Source organism: Verruconis gallopava (assembly GCF_000836295.1).
Source record: "Verruconis gallopava strain CBS 43764 unplaced genomic scaffold supercont1.1, whole genome shotgun sequence".
NCBI classification, from domain to species: Eukaryota; Fungi; Ascomycota; class Dothideomycetes; order Venturiales; family Sympoventuriaceae; genus Verruconis; species Verruconis gallopava.
This window is the reverse complement of record NW_015622137.1, coordinates 1,081,934-1,099,571: the sequence shown is the minus strand read 5'-3', so window position 1 is coordinate 1,099,571 and position 17,638 is coordinate 1,081,934. Positions and strand designations below refer to the sequence as shown.

At 51.5% G+C, this 17,638-nt stretch overlaps 10 protein-coding genes across 12 annotated transcripts; 4 read left to right on the top strand and 6 right to left on the bottom strand.

Annotated features, from left to right (window-relative positions):
- Positions 1–74: 74 nt before the first annotated feature.
- PV09_00412 (uncharacterized protein) lies at positions 75–1,709 on the bottom strand. Its single transcript, XM_016353151.1, has 2 exons — positions 1,331–1,709; positions 75–1,280 (listed from the first exon to the last, which is right to left on the bottom strand). The coding sequence occupies exon 2, from the start codon at positions 1,143–1,145 to the stop codon at positions 393–395; it is 753 nt and encodes a 250-aa protein (XP_016219408.1). The 5' UTR covers positions 1,146–1,280; positions 1,331–1,709; the 3' UTR covers positions 75–392.
- Positions 1,710–1,829: 120 nt separating this feature from the next.
- On the top strand, positions 1,830–4,323 carry PV09_00411 (phenylalanine-tRNA ligase, alpha subunit). Its single transcript, XM_016353150.1, has 6 exons — positions 1,830–1,966; positions 2,023–2,165; positions 2,219–3,473; positions 3,527–3,613; positions 3,673–4,191; positions 4,247–4,323. The coding sequence occupies exons 1-5, from the start codon at positions 1,922–1,924 to the stop codon at positions 3,757–3,759; spliced, it is 1,617 nt and encodes a 538-aa protein (XP_016219407.1). The 5' UTR covers positions 1,830–1,921; the 3' UTR covers positions 3,760–4,191; positions 4,247–4,323.
- PV09_00410 (uncharacterized protein) lies at positions 3,748–5,333 on the bottom strand. The gene is made up of 3 exons (XM_016353149.1): positions 5,129–5,333; positions 4,768–5,050; positions 3,748–4,427 (listed from the first exon to the last, which is right to left on the bottom strand). The coding sequence occupies exons 1-3, from the start codon at positions 5,161–5,163 to the stop codon at positions 3,990–3,992; spliced, it is 756 nt and encodes a 251-aa protein (XP_016219406.1). The 5' UTR covers positions 5,164–5,333; the 3' UTR covers positions 3,748–3,989.
- A 79-nt stretch (positions 5,334–5,412) lies between these two features.
- Positions 5,413–7,527, top strand: PV09_00409 (uncharacterized protein). Its single transcript, XM_016353148.1, has one exon. The coding sequence runs from the start codon at positions 5,478–5,480 to the stop codon at positions 7,170–7,172; it is 1,695 nt and encodes a 564-aa protein (XP_016219405.1). The 5' UTR covers positions 5,413–5,477; the 3' UTR covers positions 7,173–7,527.
- PV09_00408 lies at positions 7,469–9,265 on the bottom strand. Of its 2 annotated transcripts, XM_016353147.1 has the most exons (3): positions 7,945–9,265; positions 7,866–7,896; positions 7,469–7,811 (listed from the first exon to the last, which is right to left on the bottom strand). In XM_016353147.1, exon 1 carries the CDS (start codon positions 8,937–8,939, stop codon positions 7,977–7,979), a length of 963 nt encoding a protein of 320 aa, XP_016219404.1. In that variant the 5' UTR covers positions 8,940–9,265; the 3' UTR covers positions 7,469–7,811; positions 7,866–7,896; positions 7,945–7,976. The 2 variants fall into 2 exon arrangements, with proteins under 2 accessions (XP_016219404.1, XP_016219403.1); XM_016353146.1 differs by having other exon boundaries at positions 7,469–7,896.
- Positions 9,266–9,576: 311 nt separating this feature from the next.
- On the bottom strand, positions 9,577–11,987 carry PV09_00407 (ATP-dependent RNA helicase sub2). Its single transcript, XM_016353145.1, has 4 exons — positions 11,540–11,987; positions 10,622–11,032; positions 10,202–10,562; positions 9,577–10,148 (listed from the first exon to the last, which is right to left on the bottom strand). The coding sequence occupies exons 1-4, from the start codon at positions 11,766–11,768 to the stop codon at positions 9,842–9,844; spliced, it is 1,308 nt and encodes a 435-aa protein (XP_016219402.1). The 5' UTR covers positions 11,769–11,987; the 3' UTR covers positions 9,577–9,841.
- Positions 11,988–12,137: 150 nt separating this feature from the next.
- On the top strand, positions 12,138–13,146 carry PV09_00406 (uncharacterized protein). Its single transcript, XM_016353144.1, has one exon. It carries the CDS (start codon positions 12,219–12,221, stop codon positions 12,750–12,752), a length of 534 nt encoding a protein of 177 aa, XP_016219401.1. The 5' UTR covers positions 12,138–12,218; the 3' UTR covers positions 12,753–13,146.
- PV09_00405 (uncharacterized protein) lies at positions 13,031–14,373 on the bottom strand. Its single transcript, XM_016353143.1, has one exon. The coding sequence runs from the start codon at positions 14,183–14,185 to the stop codon at positions 13,100–13,102; it is 1,086 nt and encodes a 361-aa protein (XP_016219400.1). The 5' UTR covers positions 14,186–14,373; the 3' UTR covers positions 13,031–13,099.
- On the bottom strand, positions 14,329–16,953 carry PV09_00403 (uncharacterized protein). Its single transcript, XM_016353140.1, has 2 exons — positions 16,588–16,953; positions 14,329–16,532 (listed from the first exon to the last, which is right to left on the bottom strand). The coding sequence occupies exons 1-2, from the start codon at positions 16,701–16,703 to the stop codon at positions 15,713–15,715; spliced, it is 936 nt and encodes a 311-aa protein (XP_016219397.1). The 5' UTR covers positions 16,704–16,953; the 3' UTR covers positions 14,329–15,712.
- On the top strand, positions 14,725–15,731 carry PV09_00404. Of its 2 annotated transcripts, none has more exons than XM_016353141.1 (2): positions 14,725–14,891; positions 14,954–15,731. In XM_016353141.1, exons 1-2 carry the CDS (start codon positions 14,765–14,767, stop codon positions 15,694–15,696), a joined length of 870 nt encoding a protein of 289 aa, XP_016219398.1. In that variant the 5' UTR covers positions 14,725–14,764; the 3' UTR covers positions 15,697–15,731. The 2 variants fall into 2 exon arrangements, with proteins under 2 accessions (XP_016219398.1, XP_016219399.1); XM_016353142.1 differs by lacking the exon at positions 14,725–14,891 and having other exon boundaries at positions 14,895–14,963; positions 15,016–15,731.
- Positions 16,954–17,638: the final 685 nt, after the last annotated feature.

The window sequence follows — 17,638 nt, the reverse complement described above, 5'->3', positions numbered from 1 at the left end:
AAGATCGTCGCTCCGATTGGCTGGAACCCCTTGTGGAGGCTGACTTTTAAAGGCTGAAAGTATATTGTACTAGAAGCATCGATAGCGGCTTGTATTGTTCGTGTATATTGTAAAGACATGAATTACAGGGGATAAAGCACGTTTGAATATCACTTTCTCTCAAGTTCTCGATGCGTGCTTAAGGGATAGAAGGAGAAGGCAGGCCGTTCATACGGTAGTCCTGTTTGAGATTATTCTAGTTTCGCCTGGAAATAATTATACGTCGAGGCCAGCGTGAATTAAAAAAATGACAGGACGTATATCTCTTAAATACGAGGGACAAGTTTGGCTGGCTTTATGATGCCTGAAATGCATCTGAACAGCTTGGAGTGTTGGTTGTCTCTCGACCAGGGCTAGAAAGCCGGGAAGCCTAATGACAGATGCGACAGGCTCTTGCTCAGCAAAGTGATTTCTTTGCTTGGCGCATCTTGATCCGCTTTCTCGTTTGCCCAACCTCGTATAGGACCATAGCTGATCTTAGCTCCCTGCCGAGTCCAAAAACCAAGCAAAGCTCTCATCAACGGGCCATTCTTATGAACAGAAGGGTATCCATCAAACACGACTTCGCTGATACCGTTCGGTGTTGCATCTACTAGGTTCTCCATAAGTTGCACGCTGAAGTCGGTGTATGAAGACCATGAAGCCATCCATTCTCTGCATATAGCGCTGTCTTCCGGGTCCAGCTCCACAAACACCTTTAGCAGCCTGAGAGACGTGAAGTCAGCCATGCCGTATTTCGGTGTAAGCTTCCAAGTCGGCTTTCGCCAATCAGGCCCTAGCCGAAGCTCCAGCTTGGTGACTGCTGCGCGATGATGCGGCGGCATGCGGGAAAGCAGTGGCCTTCGCGTTCGCGGCGCATCGGTAGAGAATATTCGAAACGTGTTGATACCGTAGAATACAGGATATGCCTCTCGATGGATTTGCCGACATACTAGGAAGAGCAGAAACAAGCGAGTGAGCTTCGCATTGTAGTCCGAACCTAGGTCTAGCGTCCGATCTTGCTGCAAAAGTATTTCGTAGACTTGCAGTCGGATCTCGAAGGGAAGGTCGAGGAATGGAAACGGAGTGCGCTTCGCCGACGTGCGCGATACCGAAGTGGCTACCATGGCTGGGGATGCGACGCTTAGTAGAGGAAGCGGAGACAAGCCCGGAAGGTAATTTTGTCGGTCTTGACGTCCACAGTACTGGAGCTCGGGATTGCGCTACGGGCTAGCGGAGGCACGAGATGGACTCAAATGGTGCTGCAATCCGTCAGAATAGCGATGGTTGAGTGTGTTGTGTCATATCATACGACAATGAGGAAGAACCGAGCACGCAAAGCGACGCTCGGCAATCTCTGCAAGACACAAGAGAAGTTACGGAATGTACAGTGTTAAAAGAGTGGCATGTGCTACCTCAAGCCCCTCACGGCAAGGAGGCTTGAGGGGTATTTATGCAGCCATTCGTGACGGCTACGGCTAGTCACGATGTCAGGATGGCGGACTGGGAGAGCAAGAGAGGCGGAGAAACCGCAGTACTGAGAGAATGTGTCCGAGTAACGGGAGTCGATGCTCGTCGAGCTCGATGAGATCTCGCACCGCTTCTTGGTCTCGGACCACGTTCGTCTTGCCAGCTAATACAACTTCGAGATACAGAAGTAACGACTCCTCGACGTCAAATTTTGCTGTCGTTCAACTTTCATGAAGAATCGGAAAATCTTTGCGCGCTCGTTGCTCAGAAAGAGGGAAGACCGCTCGGGCGGACTTCGGAGCCGCGACACATTGGGTTAGCTCGTCACACCTGAGGCCTTCACACCTGAGGCTTTGATATCAAACAGTCATGAAATGCCTGTGGTGGGTTTGAACCTTGAAGAGTAAGAGTTGCGCTGTGACACTCTGCCGTCATGCCTGTTGGTGGCACCCGCGGTCCTGTGCCAGTGCCTTCAAAGGTAACTTTATCTCATGTGTACCAAAAGCTCACAATAGAAATGCTGAAATTCTTTAGGCCGGCAGCAGAGACTTGACCAAGGAGATATTAGAGAAACTCGAAAGTAAAACGTCCATCAATACTGCCGAAACTTTCAGCGATGTGCCGCAGATCGAATTGAAAGCTGCACTAGATCGTCTCAACTCACGTTCCATGATAGAGTAGGCTTTCACCATGCGCTTGTAAATGCGATGAACTGACATAGCTGGGCCAGGTATGATCAGAAGGCTTCAGAAAGGGTCGTGTTAGAGCCGGAAGGTGAAGAAATCGTTGAAAACGGCTCCCATGAATATCGTGTGTTCATGGCAATCAAGTCTAATGGCAAAATTGCCATCAAGGACCTGCCGAATTTCGTTGGCCCGGATGTTGCCAAGTTTGGTCAGCAAAACGCCATGAAGCACCGTTGGCTTAAAAAGGACGGAGATAGCCTTTCTTGCGCAGTAGATGATGTTGAAGACGTCACCAAACATGCACTTGAAAAAGCTCGAGCGACCGGTACCATCTCAGACCCAAAGCTTCTAGCGGATTTCAAGAAAAAGAAACTGGTGAAGACGCAGAAGAGCTTTACATACATCATTCGTAAGGGCGAAAAGTACGCAAGGGAAATCCCCGTCGAGCACACAGATTTGACCTCCGAGATGCTGGCGAATGGGTCATGGGAGAATGCCAACTTCAAACCCTACAATTTCAAAGCCCTCGGTGCATCACAAGATCCGGGAGCTTTGCATCCCCTAATGAAGGTCCGTGAAGAGTTCAGAAAGATCTTTTTCAACCAAGGTTTTGTTGAAATGCCGACGGGACGCTTCGTTGAAAGCAATTTCTGGAACTTCGAGACCCTCTTCGTACCTCAGCAGCATCCAGCAAGAGATTCGCAGGACACTTTCTTCATTAAGGATCCCCCCAAGGCCGATCCACCACGAGAGGACCCACAAGCGGAAGCTGCCATGGAGGCTATGGAGGCGAGCAGTCGGAGACTGTACGAGAGCGCCGAGAAGCGCGAGAAGAAGCCTCGGAACTATCAACAGTACTTCAGCGATGTTGAAAAAGTTCATACAGATGGAGCCTTTGGGTCGGTCGGATACCGAGCGCCCTTCGATCGTGACGAGGCACTGGGTCTGGTTCTCCGGACGCACACCACCGCAATCAGTTCGTGGGTGCTGCATCGCCTTTCCGAGGACCCTCGCCCAGCGCGGTATTTCTCAATTGATCGAGTTTTCAGAAATGAGGCCGTGGATAACACCCATTTGGCAGAGTTCCACCAGGTAGAGGGTGTTATCGCTGATTACGGCCTGACGCTCGGTGGCCTCATGAAGTTCATGGAGGATTTCTTTGGCAAGCTTGGTATTTCTGGATTAAAGTTTAAACCTGCGTACAACCCATATACGGAACCGTCCATGGAGATCTTTGGTTTCCATGAAGGCCTTGGCAAGTTGATAGAAATCGGCAACTCGGGCATGTTTAGGCCGGAGGTATGACAGACCAAAGGTAATCTAATTGTATGCGAAATGCTAACATTATACAGATGCTACTGCCAATGGGGCTGCCAAAGGACTTGCGAGTCTATGGCTTCGGCTTATCTTTAGAAAGGCCAACTATGATTCGCTACAAGGTACGTGCTCAACATTTCCTTCGCAGAGAAGCAGCCATGCTGACCACGATTTCTTCTAGGTCTCAAACATTCGCGAGCTGCTTGGTCACAAGGTCGATTTATCTTTCGTTGAGGCACAACCAGCCGTTAGATTAGACAAGAATTAGGAAGATATGATTGAAGATAGGCGTAAGATAAGAGTACTACGACGCTGCTACTCCTGAGGACTCATGATTAAATGAGCATAGCGGGAAGAGCGGAAGCAAAAAAATTGTCCAGATACAGCTCTGATGAGTTCATGCTCATTAGATTAGTCTTCATGTCTTTCATATTCATAGAGAACATCATCACAGGATGGCCTTTCGAGCCAATATCGTACAAAATATCCATGAAAGCATTAGCCGCCCAGACGACGTCCTGGGCCTCGGGTATTGCTCCAGCTACTACCCGAACTTGCTGGGGCTTGTTGTCGGGGCTGAAATGCCGTCCCATAACTTCTTGTCTGCGGCGTTGGACGTCCGCTCCCGATGAACCATCTCTTGACGAAGTCTGGCGTCTTGAGCCAGTTGCTACCTCCTCCAAAGGTAGGCCATATCCTGGTAAGAAAGTCATAGGCGTGTGCCGCAAGCAGGCCACCAAGCTGAAACTTCGCAGCATGAGGACCATCCATGACGAAGGTGAGTGCAATGAGCGCGTACGGGAGATATTTTGCAGGAAAGGTGAGGATGTAGATGGTGACATTTGAGTGCGGGTTATCCTGTGAGAAGGTATATGCGTAGGCAAGAATGAGGGGCTGCAGGAAGAAGACACCACCGAGGAATTTCCCGCATACAACCTATTGTTTCAATGCAAGTCAGCACAAAGGATCATCGAAGCACTTCACGAGGAAGCACAGAACTTAGGTAATAGCGACAAATGTAGGGCGCTCTTTACCCGCAGGGCTAACTGATCAGTCCTTCGGCATTCTCGAACAAACCCATGTCCACACCCGCACAACCCCATTGATTGAGATTTGCGAACGTGAGGCGTGGGGTGTGGAAGGTACTCTCCCTCGACTTCAGGAACCGCTTCAGCTAGGAGAACTGGGCGGGCAGATACGCGAGGGTTACAAGGCCATAAACAAGCAGCAGTAGGAAACAGACAATGGAAAGTGACAAATAAAGGAAGAAACGTACAAGAATGAAGGCCATGACGAAAACGTTGTACACAAAGAAGCTGCCGGGCTCCGAAAAGCGTGGCGAGCCGATCTCAAGGCCGCTTGCGTACGTGTAGAGGAAGTACGGGTCCATGAGAAGACCAAACTTTGGCCCGGTGACAAGAAACGACGAGACAAGGCGCCATATTTGTGGGAATTCTCTGGTCGTGAAGACTAATGGGCTAAAGAAAGCGACGTAGACGGGACTGAGCATCCCTCCATGAACAAGGATGGAAGTGCCCACTGTGGCCGCAACAAGCGTCCTGCGGATGGCGTGTTAGAAGGTGAGCAATGTCATCGGTTTAACGTCGGTTAGGACGTGGGAGAGGTGAATACGGTACCTCGTAACCGGTGGCCAGCTCCAGAAGACGTCCATAGTTCAATGATCCTGTGGAAGATGTTGTTCAGGCGTTGAGAGAAGTGAGCGTTCCCGGAGCCTGGAAAGGCCCAGGTGGAAACAGGTGGAAGGGAGGAATTTGTGGTGTGCTGGAGCTTTCCATCGTCTTTGATCAGCAATCCGCTAGCACGCAAAGGCGCGCGTTCGGGCCATTTCATGCCTCAGGCCACTAGTGTGTTTCTAACCGCCGGCCGACGTCAAGATTTGTTAAGACATTAGTTAGTGATCGGACGGATAAAGTGCAAACCGTTCGTCTGTCGTCCAGATCTTAGACACCATATCTTTTAGCTAGAATGGCTGAGGCAGCAGCGTCCTCAGATGACCAATCCCTTATATCTTCTACAACACAGCCACTCACAGCTCAGAGCGGGCAGGCACATCTTAGTGGCAGCAGTAGTCCGAAGGCCAAGCGGGAACATGACGAAGCAGACGAAGCGACGACAGAGCAACCGAACAAGAGGCAAAAGGTCACCGCCAACGGCTCAGCGCGCGGCGAGATTTCTAACCATGGCAACGGAAAGCCAAAGGGAGGAAGTCACAATGGGCTACCGCAATTGAAGCGGAGCCTCGAGCAGTTCTTGCGCTTTGTCGAGAAGTCGGACGATTTCTCGGAAACTGCAGTAGACTGTGCACGCAAGCTGTACGGGCTGCTATTTGAGCCCCACGAGACCGGATTCAAAGGCTACAAGGCTGAGGCGCCGACTTCATCAGACGCTTCCGCTGCCGCTGCCGCAGCTTCTAAGCAAGAGGCCGAAGACGCACTGAAGAACCCGCACACTGCTGTACCACCGCCTTTTGCGCTGCCCGACAAGACTAAGTTCGCAAAGGGATCCGTACCAGCCTTGGAATCCTTGAACAAAGATGTGCCACCAGCTTCTAGTCTTCCACCTGTGCCTCCGGCGCACAACTATCAATCTACAAATCTTGTGGCCGCACCCTCCTCTACCGTCCTACCTCAACTTCCGCAGATCACCAACGTGGCTCTTTCAAACGCTCCTTTTATGCACACCAGTGCTCTTCCCGCATACGTAGCCCCAACCGGCACCAACTCGTACGAACCACTCGAATTTCTCGGCGATGCCTACCTCGAAATTATAGCCACACGCCTCATTCACTCTCGTTTCCCTCTTCACAGTGTTGGCCAAAAGGCTGGTCTTCGCGAGCTTCTCGTCAAGAATGAAACTCTTGCTGAGTACGCAAACGCCTATGGTTTTGGCGAGCGAGTCCAGTCTGCACAAAAAGACCGTCATGGGTCTGCTTGGACAAAGATTCTTGCCGATGTCTTCGAAGCATACGTGGCATGTGTCATCATTCAGGATGAATCTTCTGACGCAGGTTTTGTCGCCGCTGAGAAATGGCTAACTGAACTATGGGCACCCAAAATTCTGCAGTGGCGTGCCGCAGGAGATGGCGCTCAAGACCTGTCCAAGACGGGCACGCAAACCCTTGATCCAAAAACAGATCTGAATCGCCTGCTTGTAGGAAAAGAGGCGAAGCTAGAATACCGTGAAGAAAAACCGATGCAACTCATAAAGGAGGGAAATCGCACAATTTTCTACATGGGGGTCTATCTCACCGGCTGGGGCTTTCAGAACCAACACTTAGGAAGCGGAGAAGGAAGGAGCAAGCAAATTGCAAGCACAAACGCGGCGGAAGACGCGCTACGATCGAGCCAAGACATTATTCAGCTCGCACATCAGCGGAAAGTGGCATTCGAGAGGCAGTTCAAGAAAGGGGGCGGAGGCAACGGTGGAGGACACAGGAATAAAGTTTATGGAAGGGGACGAGCAGGTTTCCATCAAAACGCTGGCACAAGCTATCAGCAACCAGTGCCAGGATACCAGCAAGCACCAGCGCCAGCGCCAGCACCAGCACCAGCACCAGCACCAGCACCAGCACCAGGAGGCTATCCAGGTTATCCACCTCCGCCGATGAATTATGGCTCCCCACCCAATCAAGGTGGTTGGTACGGATATCGCCAAGGTTGACATAACAAGCGCTCGTGACAGTTTCTCCGAGCTAGATGCTCAAATGACATCTGCAGTTCTCCTGCGCCCAACGCTTTTGTCGCCTCAAGAAGGAACAAAACGAATCATAAAAGCCAAATACTGTAAGGGAAGATGCTTCGTAACGTGATAGACGATACTTCTGCTGTGTCCTGGACCAAAATCCCAACCATCTTGATCTCTTAAACCTGGAATAGAGTGGGGTGTGAGGGAAGGGGTACACACTGGCAGTGTCCCATGTCAGGGCAGCAGAAATATTAAGTCTCGAAAAGAAAAATACCCAAAGTATTTTTAATTTTCAAATTTTAGCTCCCCATCTCCTCGGGCCCTGTTCACATAGTAAGAGACCGCGCTTGTGCTAGGTGTTGCATATCTTGGTTTGCTTGTTTATACAAACCGCACACTGATCGCCTGCCCGATATGCAAGACTTGGCTCATCTCGCCGCACTCCTTGCTCGCTGACATTGAAACTAGGTCACTACATCGATTTGTTCGCCCTCGTACGTTTGCGCTGTGGCTCCTTGCCTTTGTTAAAACACTCTTGTGCAGCTCGTTGTGCGGTGCCTCTCATTTCGTAACTCGCATTTACCTTTCCAAGTCGCGTAGCAGAGATAGTACGTCCTGAGACCCTTGATGTCAACGGCAGACCGTCGAAATGAGTCTCTGAACACGTACAGCCTGTTTGACTGAAGCTTCAGCCAGAATGCTGGAGCTTCGTTAGCGTCGTGACCAGATTGTTCAGAGTAAATCATACATGTAGCATAAGTCGTTTAACCTCCAAAAGACTTAGAATCCAGTCTCATAGATGCTTGCAATTTTTAGCTGTACTTTTCTGACTCTCTTCTCTTCGTCTTCGGCCAACACTACAACCTCCGCCGTGAACGTTTCCGGATCAAAACGTCCCACCTCCAAGCCTTCACTGTCCCCGGCCCAATACTCTCTTGCATCAAAGACCCTCCTCAGCTGTGCGGCAAACTCACAGTCCGTGGCCGTCCTGCTGACGGGCGAGATGCCACAGCCGGTCATGAAGTGGAAACTCTCTAGTTTCCGCAGCTTCTTAACATTTTTCAACAGCCACGCCACCCGACCGTGGATCGTGGTTGCAGGCACAGGCCCAGACATGTAGTTGCTGCACACCGTGACGCGCGTCAAGCGTAATGCAGCAGGCATGTCGTCCAAGAAGTCCTCGTACAGGTACGGGTTGCTCCAGAAGGCGATGTGTCTCACATTCTGTGCCTGGCTTGAATTCAGCCGCTGACACAGCGTGTGCAGCGTGGCGGTGGAGTACGACTTGAACCAGTAGAAACACGACAGCCTGTACGCGCAGTTGAACGCCTCCGCATATATTTGGCGGCACGTGAGCAGGACGCGGAACAGAGAGGAATACGTCGAATAGTCCTTCTTGGGGAAGCCGAGAAGCTGCTGCTCGACGTAGGCGTAGCCATTATGCTTGAACACATGGTGAAATATGAGATCGCGGAGCTCGCGGGGGAGACCCAGAAGCGTGAGATGGAACGGTGGTGGCTTCTTCGGCGCGGTGGAGCGTTCAGTTGACCCCGTCCTTGGACTGGCGTCCCGGCTTTGATCCGCGACGAGGACATCTGTTTCGATCGTCTTGCTGTTCGGGAGCGGTTCCCGGCTTTGCTTCTCATCGTCATTCGGCTTTCGTCGAAAGCAGTCCAGCAGCCTTGTAATCTTCTTCAGCAGGCGCGTCCGCCTCCAACAAGGCTGAAAGCTCTTGGACCCCATTACGTCGTTGCTTGGGAATCACAACCGTAGATTCACACGCTTGGGGTTTTTGCGTCTCTATTTCGACAGTTCTATGCGGTAGGATATGGGAGATTCGGCTTACAGGCCATCAGAAGTCGCTCTTCAGAGCACCGTCCAGATTGATAGCGAATGCACATCTAGTGGGGCTCTTCTCGCAGCCAAGCCTGTCAGTCAATAAGCTTCCTCAGCCTCAGCCTTCTTTCGTGTAATAGAAGTTTTGATTTTCCTTTGGCTCGGAGGAAAGCATGGCCTGCTGAAGTTCGAAATTGGCTTTATCTAGAACGAGTATTGTGCTTTTGAGTTTGATGATCGTATATCTGAGGGTACTGCGTGCTGATTCGAGGGCTGGTCAGGTGAGGGGTATCCCCTTATTCTAGTGGTTCAACTCACCGCTTCTAAGGCACGCTTTTCGCTTCCTCTGATTCGCTTTTTCATTCTTCAAATTTAGGCCTTAAACTTGCTTCTCCTCGACGAATGTTTCCAACTGGAACTGCTGCATAGTCCAAGACCCGTTCACAGCAGAGATGCACATGCGGGGGCTTTAGCTTTGTCCCACCCAAGCGAACCTGGCCAATACCCTTTGGTAGGAAAATAAAACACAGCAAATGATAAGGAATGGAGAGAATATCATTCAGGACAGTGCTAGCACCAAGAGTAGCAAACGCCTGTTGATATTGATTCATCGAAGCTATCGTCTAAGCGTACAGAGCCGACTGCAGAGAAACCTCACTTTGCTTTTTGATCATTGTATTGCCAAACCGTATTGCCCTTCATGTTTCCCGCAACGCCGAAGTCCAATCAGAAGGGCAAGCGGCCTCCCGCTTAATCGCAGCCGGCCATCAAACCCTTGCTCAAGTCACTTTATGCTCTGGTTCCCACGCTTATGCTGCCATGTAAGTGCTTGAATCAATTCCTTCAGCTGGATACTCCGGAACGGCAACTTGGAAGCGCTTCTGAATAGACTTCAGCACCTCATCGTCCTCCTCCGAACTTACAAAAGAGATGGAGAGACCCTTGGTGCCAAAACGGCCGGCACGACCGACACGATGCAAGTAGGCGTCCGCATCCTTAGGCAAGTCGTAGTTGATGGCCAAGTTGATCTTCTCGATGTCGATACCACGACCAAAGACGTCAGTGGCCACACAGATGCGTTTGTTGAAGTCCTTGAACTCCTTGTAGCGCTTGATACTGAGGTGAAGTTAGTTCGTGATGTTCAATTAAGTGAGTGATGGGTGACGAACCGCTCCTCCTGACTGATGCCGGAGTGAACCGCAATGCTAGGGAAGTTGCACTCGCGGAGCAACCTGTCCAGTTCTGTGGCACGGACGGTGTTGCGCACGAAGATAATGACTTGGTTAAACTCTAGATTGTCGAGAAGCTCGTTGAGCTTGCGGTTCTTCTCAGACTCGCTAAGTTTTATGTAGTACTGTTGAAGACCGTGAAGCGTGAGCTTCGTTTGATCGTCAACATAGATCTCGAGAGGGTTCTGCATGAACTTCTTGCAGACGGGTCGAATTTCCTCTGATAGGGTGGCGCTGAACATCATCACCTGTTTCTGCGTCGGGGTAGCGCGGAATATTTCCTGGACGTCGCGACGCATATCTTAGAGAAATGAATTAGTGCTTTGAACATTAGGACCGGAACTCAAGCCGTGTACGTACCAACTTGGTCAAGCATCTTGTCGCACTCATCGAGAATGAACTGGCGAATGTTGCCGAGCTTGAGGTGCTTGTCGCGGACCAAAGCGTTCAGACGGCCTGGTGTGCCAACAATGATATGTGGATGGGTCTCCTTGTTCCTCAGGATTTCGATGTCCTTGTTGATTTGCGTGCCACCATAAAACACGCCCGTCTTGACATTGGGCATGTACTTGCCAAAGCGCTGGTACTCGGCGCGGATCTGGTATGCCAACTCACGGGTATGACACATGACAAGTACAGAGGTCTCACCCTGGACTGGCTCGATCTGTTGAAGGGAAGCAAGCACGAAGACTGCGGTCTTGCCAAGACCGGACTTAGCCTGGCAGATAACGTCGGTGCCCAGAATGGCTTGAGGGATACATTGTCCTTGGACTGCGGAAGAGAGTTTGTTAGATGATCGTCTCAAAAGTGTAGGCGCGAGGGAAGAAGAATTAATTCGAACGAGCGCCGGTCCATCCTCCACAGCATCAGCATTGTAGAAAATCCTTTCGAATGATCTACCCAACTAAGCCCAACATTCATCGCAATTCAACGTGTATCCATCTCTTGTGATTGAATTTCACAAACGTATCCTCCATCCAGCCACAACCCAGCTATCCGCGTGCCTTCTCCATTTGATCAAGTCCGAGGACGTGATGATGAAGCGGTATAATAAATAGTCCAAAGCATCGTACTGTGCCAGTGACTATGTAGCGGTTGCGCCGTTCATGGCGAGGGCTGCGCACTTCCTCGTGCTTCTTTTCAGACTCATTACATGAGGATGAAAATGATGCTATGTGACTTTTTTCCTTCTCTCTTTTTGCTTTTGCAGATGCTCGATGGACTGACGCTCGACCGACGGGCGGGGGTGAAGAACTAGTGATATGCAATGTGACTAACCCTCGGATGGATGTTCGAAACCGCAGTCCGTAATGGCACGGATCAGTTCTGGCTTGAGCAGGAAATCCTCAAAGCTTTGAGCGTGGACACCGGCATAGGATCCTTTAGCAGTGGTCGCGCCGGTGGTTGTCAGGTCGCCTTTCTTCGCGTCGCCATTGGAAGCGGCAGCGGGCTCATTTGGCTGAAGCTCCTCGTCGGAATAGTCGATGAGATCCTCTTCAGCGGACATGTTTACGTGAGGAGGGCGCTGTGGTTATATGTGCAACTTGTTTACTAGAGAGGCGCCAGGAGTGTGCAGAGGGTAGAGGAGTGTCAGCGAGCTCGGGCAAGCCAGGAAACTGAGTCCAAGCGACGATTCCGACTGGGAAAAAAGAACGTCGTAGGTGATATTGACGGTGGGGAGCGAAGAGAGCAGGAAGGAGGAGGGTGAGGCGGGAGAAGGCGTAGGATATGGGGGATTACAGATGCAGAGACCTCATGGATGCCTTAGGGAACTGGGCAAACAGAGCCTCACGCGAAAAAAGGTCATGTGATATCACGCACTATACCGTAAAGGACTTTGTCCTTTCGGCCAGGAACTCGGATCTTGTCTCTGCAGAGCTAGCACAACACAACAACTGATCATTGGACCCGACGGATCTAAGGCGCTACGTTTCAGCCTGGACTCCCGGCGTGGAGCATGGGCAAACAAAAGGCTGACAGGCCGAAGAAGGCCCCCCATCCGCACCTGCAGGCTCGACTGGCGTTTCTGCATAAGGCGGCCCAGCTTCTGGAGACCCAGCAAGTCTCCACGGACGGCCCCGAGCTCGAGAACGATGCCCAGAGAACTGGCAATCCCCAAGTAGTGGCTGCAGGCGAAGGGGAAAGGAGCAGCGACGTGTTTCCGTCTCACAGCAACCCAGTGGCGCGCTACCTCATGTCGCACACCATGGCCATCTCGCGCAAGACGAAGCTGCGCGTACCGCAGGATGAGAAGCGGACCGTGTGCAAGCGGTGCTCGGCGAAGCTGGTCGACGGACGAACGAGCACGAGCCGCATCGAAAACATGAGCCGCGGCGGGCGCAAGCCATGGGCGGACGTTCTCGTGGTGACATGCCTCACCTGCCGTGCGAACAAGCGGTTTCCCATTGGCCAGCAGAGGGGTGTGAAGAAGGAGGCCCGGCGGCTTGTTCTAACTCCAGGGCGTATTCCTGAGCGCTCAGCTGATGGATGAGCTCGGCTGCAGTTCGCCTTTGTTCACATTGCATTGGGCGACGCTGCTGCAACGTGAAAGACTACATGCCTAGAATGCTCTCATCATGGAGACGCATTTGGAGAAGGAATCTGATATGTATGGCAGACTAAATAGTGCATGGCTTCGCCAGAAGCTTTTTACGACCGCCGGGCGATGGTGGCCTTGTCCGCACCAAGCAAATACAGTTGGAGAGCAGAAAGTAGCTGATTCACCACGAGGGTGACACAATAACGACATTAAGCTCACTGCCAGAGGATGCAAAATATCCTTTCAAGATATGAAATTAAACTACTGCTAAAAGGAAGGTGTAACAAATTAGCACGCCCTCAGTCTTCTAGAGCAATCCCTAATTCTCCATTCATGATTCCCGTCATGACCTCCTCTACATCCACATTCCTTTCTCTCAACACCCATTCCAGTGTCTGCCCCCAAGTCTCGCCGTTATTCTCAAACCACTCGCCTAGGCCCTTGATGTAGCTCTCCACCATGCTCTTCAGTGGCGCATTCTCCTTCAGCCACAAAATCTGCTCTGGGTCAAGTTTTAGCATGTCTTCGACCACGTAGTAGTGTCCTATGTCATCGCCCCAGCCCTCTGCGCCAGGTTCATGGTAAGCCGTCGCGTGGTACTTGGATTGGTGATATTTAGCGATGACGGCGGCGCTGTGATGATAGCCTTGCTGCAAGGGGTTGCTATGTGTCGGCGGCGGGTTGTGGAATTCGCTCATCGGATAGGGCGCGCTGAAGGGTGGTGGAGGATAATTAAGGTGGATGTTGAAGAGGAGTTGATGGTCTGTATCCGGATACCTCTTCTTGAACTTACGCGCAATAGTGCCGTTGGAAGGGCAAATGTTGGTGTGAATTACGTCGCGTAGCACACTGTGCACGTCCGCAATCTCAGCCAGCTCCCTCGTAGACCAATTTCGCAGCAGTTCGGCGCGTTGTTGGATCGACTGCAAGTTCATGCGCTGGGTACGTGTGTGCTCATGGTTGTGAAAGGCGCGTGTGTACAGCCATAGACGGTATAATGCTCGACGCAGACGATAGCACTCGTCTGATGTCAAAAGCCTCCGATCCTGATAGTTGACATTCCACTTCTTGAACGGGTAGATGTCGCACCACTTCTCTGCTGTTTGCCCAATGCGCACGAGCTGCTTTAGCAGCGCGAACGAAAAGGGCACAGAGCGGACGATATGTGTTGGTTGGCTGGAATTATGCGTAACAAGCTGGATGGCATCCTCGAGAGGACCATACTGCGACTCAGTAGCACTGCGCAGGATAGTAAGCTTGCGGGACGAGCTGTAAATGCTCCGGAAGCGATGGCAGGTGGCTGAAAGAGCTAGTACGTCGCCGATCGAGCTGCAGGACAGGAAGACGTGCGAGATAATCTCGGTGGGAAAGTGTTCGAAATACATGATTGACAACGGATGGCTCCTTTTATCAGAATTATGTATGGTGGAATGGTAGGTTGAAAACTGGATTGTGATGTAGCAATTTGACCTCTGTTATGGTGGGGTGCTCTCTCCTGTATTTCTCTTCTCGTTGATCTGGAATAAATTCTTCTTCTTCTTCTTCTTCTTCTTCTTCTTCTTCTTCTTCTTCTCTCCCTAAGATGTATGCGAAATAGCTAAGCGGTCCGGCACAGCAGTTCAGCTCCAAAAACACGTTTGATAGTACTGACACTGACCAACACCGCAGATTCTTCCAAGGTTCAAATGATACGGACCCCGCCGTTGGGGCTATATCTGAAAGTGCAGACATCGCTGTCTAGGAGTTCGTTATTGTATTGAGGACTGCTGCCCGAGGGGCGAGTGGGAGTCGTGTTAATCATTGTGGATTTGTTGTTGTCAGAGAGGAAAGGAGAGACAGGTGCGTTGACTGGGGTCGGAATGCTTAATGTATGTCTCTGCCGTGAGCGCGGGCCACTTTCGTCCACCGAACGCACTTTCGAACTTCTGAAACCACCGAGGGGATTAAACATCACCGTCGCTGCTATGTCCATGAAGGAACCTTTGATTTTGCTTAAAAAATTGGATTTTAGGTCTCCACATTCATTGGTGATGTTCACAAGAGCGGTTTCTCCGGTGAAATTGGAGTCGCGTCTTCTGCAGCTCCCGCTAGGTATTCGGCCATGACACCAATACCATCTCAAAAGGAGCGTTGCTAAATCTCCACGCGCACAGAGCTTAGGAGGCATATATATTCGTACATTCTGCCATATACTATCAGGCTGAAAAAGCAGCAGGACCCTGTCTCGCTGCATGCCACCGTATTGTGGCTTCGACGCTCCACAACCATTTTGCGGGTCTGTCGTCAAGTCCACGACGAGTGCGCCGACGTGCTTTACGGTACCAATGTGTTCGTCATAGACATCACATTTTCCGTGGTTAAGTTTCACATGACCTGGCTCACGGCCAAAGGTCTCAAGCCCAAGATCTTGCATGACTTTCCACATATCTTTGCCAGACACAATGTTCAACGAATTCGAAATTATGTCTTGAGAGTCGAGCACATTGATCCGTACCAGGGCTGGATTAAGTACAACTGCCAGGGTCCGATGTTGACAGCAGGTATCAAAGACAAAGTGATGCAGTTTGTACGAGCAATCTCTGTGGCGGATCTAGGTAGTTTGTCTGTACAGCTGATGGACGGTAATCCAATTCTGAAAGACCTCAGAAGAGGAACAACGGCGCAGCGAGTGGAACGAGGCAAAAATGTCGCTTCGATGCAAGAGGTCCTGGAACCTTTGATGCTACTGCACGCAAGTTTTGTTGAGATATCTGGCGCGTTGCTGCCAGAGTATGCTACCCGGTTGAAGAGGGCGATCTTGCAGGAACCGAGGGTGCGGGACGTGGTCATGGCAAGCGTGGCTCCTAACATTGAACCGGCAGTGCTTTGGAGGTGGCAGATGAACTGGAATGCGTAGATGTAGGGGGGCTCAATCATGCAAAGAGCACCGAGTTGTCTAGTGGATCCTTTTGCTTCTTTATGCCGCCGTACGTTGTCAAGCCCATGTCTCCTCGCTTGTTCTTGTTCTGCAACTGTGCTTCCGTCCTGCTGTTGTACCGACCTGCCTTTGCCTTGCGTATCTCGGAGCGAATCTGGTTCGGCGAGACAAACTCTTTGTTTTCATAGATGACCGGGCCGCCGAAACTCGACTCGAGAATGACAATGGGCGTCAGTACGAAGCGAGGACCAATCTCCACTAGGCTGATGCTAGTCTCGCCTTTCTTTGGCGCTTCGTCGGCGGGCGCGTCACCCTCAGGCACCGCTTTCAGCTTTGCCGCGTCTTGCTTTCCGACTTCGGTCTCGGTGATCTGGTAGCACCGGATCCATATCCTACCCTCTGCAACTGTGAATCCCATTACATGATCGATGAACGGCTTTGATTTGGGAGCGCCCTTGGGCACGCCAAACGAATGCAAGAACAGCTCTTTAATGAGTGCCAGGTGCGGCTGTTGGTCAAAGGCGGCGTCGAAGGAGAGAATCGGTCGAGAACCCTTCAAGCAGTTGCCGGTGAAATGAAGCTCGTCCATAGTGTGCAAGTTCTGTACGTGAAACTTGACGGTCGGGCCATTTGGGGGCTTGCTCATCCACGCGTAAAGGTCCTTACCCTTGCGAGCCTCAAAAAAGAGTACATTGTTGCAGTTGTACAGTTCTGCAAGTTCATTGAGCTGGTAGAGCTTGGTCTTGGTGTCCAGCTTGGCCTCTTTGCGGGCATGCGGCATCATGGAGGCGAGGTCGTTCAACAAATGGCGATGCCTTTATCCGTCGGTCAGACAAGGATTGGAGAAGAGGACAAAGGCGGTTATCTTACCGGAAAGTAACTCCTCTCGAGGTGAGCATCAAGACTCTCTGACGGTTCTCGTGGGCTACGGCAGTCGACTTTTCCTTCTTACCGTCTCCCGACAGAGCTTTGTATACAGCTGCCATGGTGAGTACGCGCAGCAGAGCTCACTGTTTTGTTCGCGTGAATCCTTGCTCAACTCCGTACCACTTGCTCCGCTGGTGCAATTGCTTGGTCTTTTTCGTCTCACAGTGCGTTGTGGCCACGGCTGGGACGAGATTTCTGGCTAGGTCTCCAACAGAGAGATTTGATGCTCGCGATCAGAAAAAAAAAGTTCAGTGGTAGGCCGTCGAAAGTCCAGGATCTGAAAGGGGCTAAACCCAGAATGGACTAGCCGCCGCCATCGTCCAGACGTCCATCGTGGAGCCACCAAAGGCACAGAATGGGACAGGAGGAAACCGGAGCCTGGGTCGTTCTTGGGCATGTCTGGTTCATGCAGGCCAGCTCGGTGGGTGCGATCAAATGACAGTGAACGCCGGCGCAGTTCAGAAGAGGATGCGAACCGTTTGCAGGCGACGCACGGCGGGTTTCAGACGCCGCAAACGCTAAGATGACTTCTTGCAACACAGCACCCAAGCACCCAAGCATGCGCGAGAAACAGGTCTTGAGCAAACCCAAGAGGGCATTACTACACGCGGATTTGTCTGGGATTTGGCAGAGCGGCGATCGCTTCGGGTCTTGTTCATGGGGCCAGCTGCCGGCCAACCGATCAGTTCGGCGACGCACAAGATGAAGCCTAACGAAGGATGCCAATGGAAGATGCAGACTGGACTGCTCACGCACTTTGCGTGCACGGTAGTGATTGTGGTGTAGCATTGTGCGAGCATCAGGAAGAACGGATGGGCCAATGTGCAGATCGCTTCTCTCGGGGCCATTTCGTGTTGCTGCTGCTGCTGCTGCTGCTTGCTACGAGTTGTCCTGATTGAAAGGAAGCCGTCCAATGTAGAGGCTAAGTGTACGGCCCACAAGATGAGTTAAACCGTACAGGGAGACCACAGTCAGGCTTCCACACCGCTGGCGG